The 3,640-nt window shown below is 29.6% G+C and overlaps 1 protein-coding gene across 3 annotated transcripts in view; it reads right to left on the reverse strand.

Annotated features, from left to right (window-relative positions):
• The window catches only part of LOC107642552 (GDSL esterase/lipase EXL3-like), a 25,386-nt gene that overhangs the window by 19,454 nt on the left and 2,292 nt on the right, over positions 1–3,640 (reverse strand). For 2 of the 3 annotated variants that reach the window (XM_016345948.2, XM_016345947.2), the window contains exons 3-5: positions 3,348–3,575; positions 3,008–3,263; positions 1,070–1,273 (exon numbers count right to left, since the gene is read on the reverse strand). In XM_016345948.2, the coding sequence (XP_016201434.2) occupies positions 1,080–1,273; positions 3,008–3,263; positions 3,348–3,575 (678 nt within the window). In that variant the 3' untranslated portion in view covers positions 1,070–1,079. Of the gene's footprint in view, positions 1–935; positions 1,274–3,007; positions 3,264–3,347; positions 3,576–3,640 lie in introns of those variants that run through there. The other variant, XM_021122868.1, reaches the window with a different exon arrangement.

A 3,640-nucleotide genomic window follows, 5' to 3' on the forward strand; every position in this document is an offset into this window, starting at 1 on the left:
CTGGACGGCCCAACCCCCTATGGCACCCTTTGGTTTTTTTTTTTTTTTTTGATAACTACAGTTGGTTCAACTAAACTAGATCACTAATTAAGTGATCAATCAAATTTGTTCAAAGTCCTCAGGGCAGGTTCCCCTTTCTTTTTGTGTCGTTTAATTTCCCAAGTCTGAAACTATTCCAGTGTATGTAGATATGGATTAATATATCAAAAAAAAAAAAAAACCATTGAAGGATTAATATATACAACTTATGTTTTCATATGTGCTATGTATATAATAATAAGGTAAAACGGGCACTGTTTTGTTAATCAACATGATTGATTATTAAATATGTATATTTCTATGTTATGAAATTATCCTTCAATGAAATAAACGCAACGGTCGTCAGAGCGTCAAACAGAGATCAATTTCTAACACCAGATTAGTATTTCTCAGTAATTAATATAAATAATTAATTATTAATCAAGTTGGTCTTATTTCGTAAGCATATATTTATAAGATACAAGGACTAATCCGTCGCGGTACTGAGCTCCATTTAAGGGTTTGCCGCTGGCCAATGGATTGCTGCATGCACAAGGCGGGATTCGAACTCTCGACACTTGCTTAAGCGGACTAGTGAGCTAACCACTAGACCAACCCAACTTGGTTACATCAAAAGTTTTTTTAATCTTTCTATTTTTGTTCGGAACTATTTTGGGACAAACTATCATCAGTTTTACTTTTACATGATTCCTGACCCAAAAACCTGAACAATATTTTTGGATTGGATTAGTTATTAAGGACCCAATTGTTCAACAAAGCCCAAGTTTCCTAACGCATTCCTTGTAAGTTACCAAGTTCTGAAGAGTCATAGGCGACGGAAAAATGATTCTCCTGATTTGGTGTTGACATTTGAAAATATATAATGTCTGTCTTTTTAGTCAATTTTCTTTATGATCTCTTTGACAAGGATATCATTTCCAATTGGGATGACTAAGAGTTTTCCGTTAAACCACATAGCTAGGTGAACTAAACAAGAAGACATACATTAAGTTACAAATAAAAAAGTATATGAATGAAGAAGTAACAATACATAGTGAGAGTCAAAAGAAGTCGTTGATTTTGTGACGGAGAACCATAGAAGTGATCAATTTATAGGCTTTCTCCGTAGGATGGTAACTATCCCAGAATATATAGTTTGAATCATCCGTACATGTGTTTATGCTGAGGGAGTTGCAGGACATGCTCGCTTCTATAATTCCTGTTCCACAGCATCCTTTGTCTACTACTTCAAAATCTACATCAACAGTTACCATATACATATAAATTTAATGCAAGGCAATACCATGCAACTGAACATGTGCTAGCTAGCTAGCTAGTGAGATAGATATGGAAGTATGGAGCTCTATTATATATACGTATGTACGTACATATTGTTTTATGTTGGTAGTTGAGCTATATCTATTGCCATACCCATGTGATATGATATGATACCATGATAATTAATGAAGGGTGCTTGCTCCAATACAGATTTGAAGTATACGTAGATATAGAAAAAGAGAAAAGAGGGAGGGAGTCCCATTCATTCATTGCTCAATATGAATTATAATTCAGGTTTAATTATTTATAATGAATTATAATTTAACCTTAATTATCATTATTTTTTTGTTTGTAACTGATATTTTTATTAATAAAGTATCATTTTTCTCCCCAACGTTTGGAGTAAGTTCCAAAGTTGTCTCTAACGTTTCAATCGTCTTATTTAAGTCCCTAACGTTTAATTATAATTTTATCCTTCAATAATATCAATTTTTTACTGTACATAATACTCAATTATTTTTTAATCACATCTAAATAAATTACACTTAATCACTTTACTTTCATTCTAAATAAATTTATCTTTTTATAATTTTATACTTAAAGAAAATAAAAAAATATTTAGAATAAATTATTCTAAAATCTTTAAGGACTTAAATAGGATGATTGAAACATTAGAGACTTACATAGGACGATTGAAATGTTAGGGATAACTTTAGGATTTACCTCGAAATATTAGGGACAAAAACGATACTTTATTCTTGATTTAATGGCTATCATTTTCACCTTAATAACTAAACAGTCATAATATAAATATCATTAATCAGTTATGATCTATGTCTATAAAAATATTTTTTATATCTAATTTAAACAAATACTTATATGATAAACTTTATAAGTTTCATTTAATTATGAACATTCTATATTTATTGATTTTTTATACTTTTTAAATATTTACTAATTCAAGTATTAGAGTATTTTTTGTAGGTATTCATTTACTATATCTTTTGACATTTAATTTATATTTACTTACTCTATCAAAGAAAAAACATATTATAATACCATAAAAAAATGAGTTATATCTCAGAAGTTTTATAAGAGTAAATATTTTGTAAATATCTCTTTTTGTTTAATTCGTTTACATTTGTCCAACATTATGATTTATGAACATGCAAGTGAATTTAATGTTAGTCTAGCTAGTCGCTGATTTCTCTATGAATGTTATGTTAAACTAGTATCATCATAACTTACAACATGACTATATTAGACCACTATTTATTATTTGTTTTTATGTAACAAAATAAACACAAAATCAACGTAGTGATTAATTAAAGAATTCATAAAAAAAATATAATATTTGTCTGTCACGCAATTTAAATTTGGTCTTTTTCAATTATACTTCTGACAAATTCTTTTATCATTAAACTATAATATTATTTTAATATTTTTATTGTTTAGCTAAACCATTTAATGTAATATAAGAATTTTTCCCCTTTTACATAATATTAAATGCTAGTCGAATAGTAGGTTTACACATCCGTTTAAATAAATATTATGTTTTAAATATCATTTTATGCATTCACCAATCCATTGACCAATAATAAATCCTTAAATAAAGAGATTCACGATAAATTACTCCTTAATCTATTGAATCGAAGAATATCGTGTATAACAACAAAAATATTACAAGTGGATAGAGAGAGCATTTGATTACCATATTGAGCTGGGTTTTGAATCACATGATCTAATGTGTTGTAAATATCGAGGTAGACGATCCTAGCATCTGGAAACTGTTTATTGAGGAGCTTTGTTTGAGAGAGGAGTTTCATGTTGAATAGAATTGCTGCTTGATTTTCAAAATCTGAACATGCTCTATTTATGCCTCCCTCTACTGTTCTCTGTGACGGCACACACCCTATAATTGGCATGCTAACAACTCCAATCCTCCTAGCACCTACCCCATAAAGCTCCTGCTTCCAAATTCCAATTCATCAACAATCAAGAATTTAGAAATGGGATCTATAATAATTCAATTAAAAACATATATAATATACCTCTAAGAATTTGAAGGCTAGTGAGGCCATTAAGTCAGTGTAAGATGGAATATCATATTGTGATTGTCTAAATGGAAGGTAAGTGTTAGCAATATCATCACTTCCCAGGCACACTATGTATATGCTCTTTGATACTATTGTTTCTGCTCTGTTTTCTCCAACTGCTTCCCTTATCTTCTTTTGGTACTCCCCCAATTTATCTAATTGATCTGATAGTGACATTGCACCCTAAATCACAAGCAATATCAATTATTTAACTACAAGTTAGGGGGTAATAATAATAATTGATGATG

The sequence above is a fragment of the Arachis ipaensis genome, chromosome B05, assembly GCF_000816755.2.
Source record: "Arachis ipaensis cultivar K30076 chromosome B05, Araip1.1, whole genome shotgun sequence".
NCBI classification, from domain to species: Eukaryota; Viridiplantae; Streptophyta; class Magnoliopsida; order Fabales; family Fabaceae; genus Arachis; species Arachis ipaensis.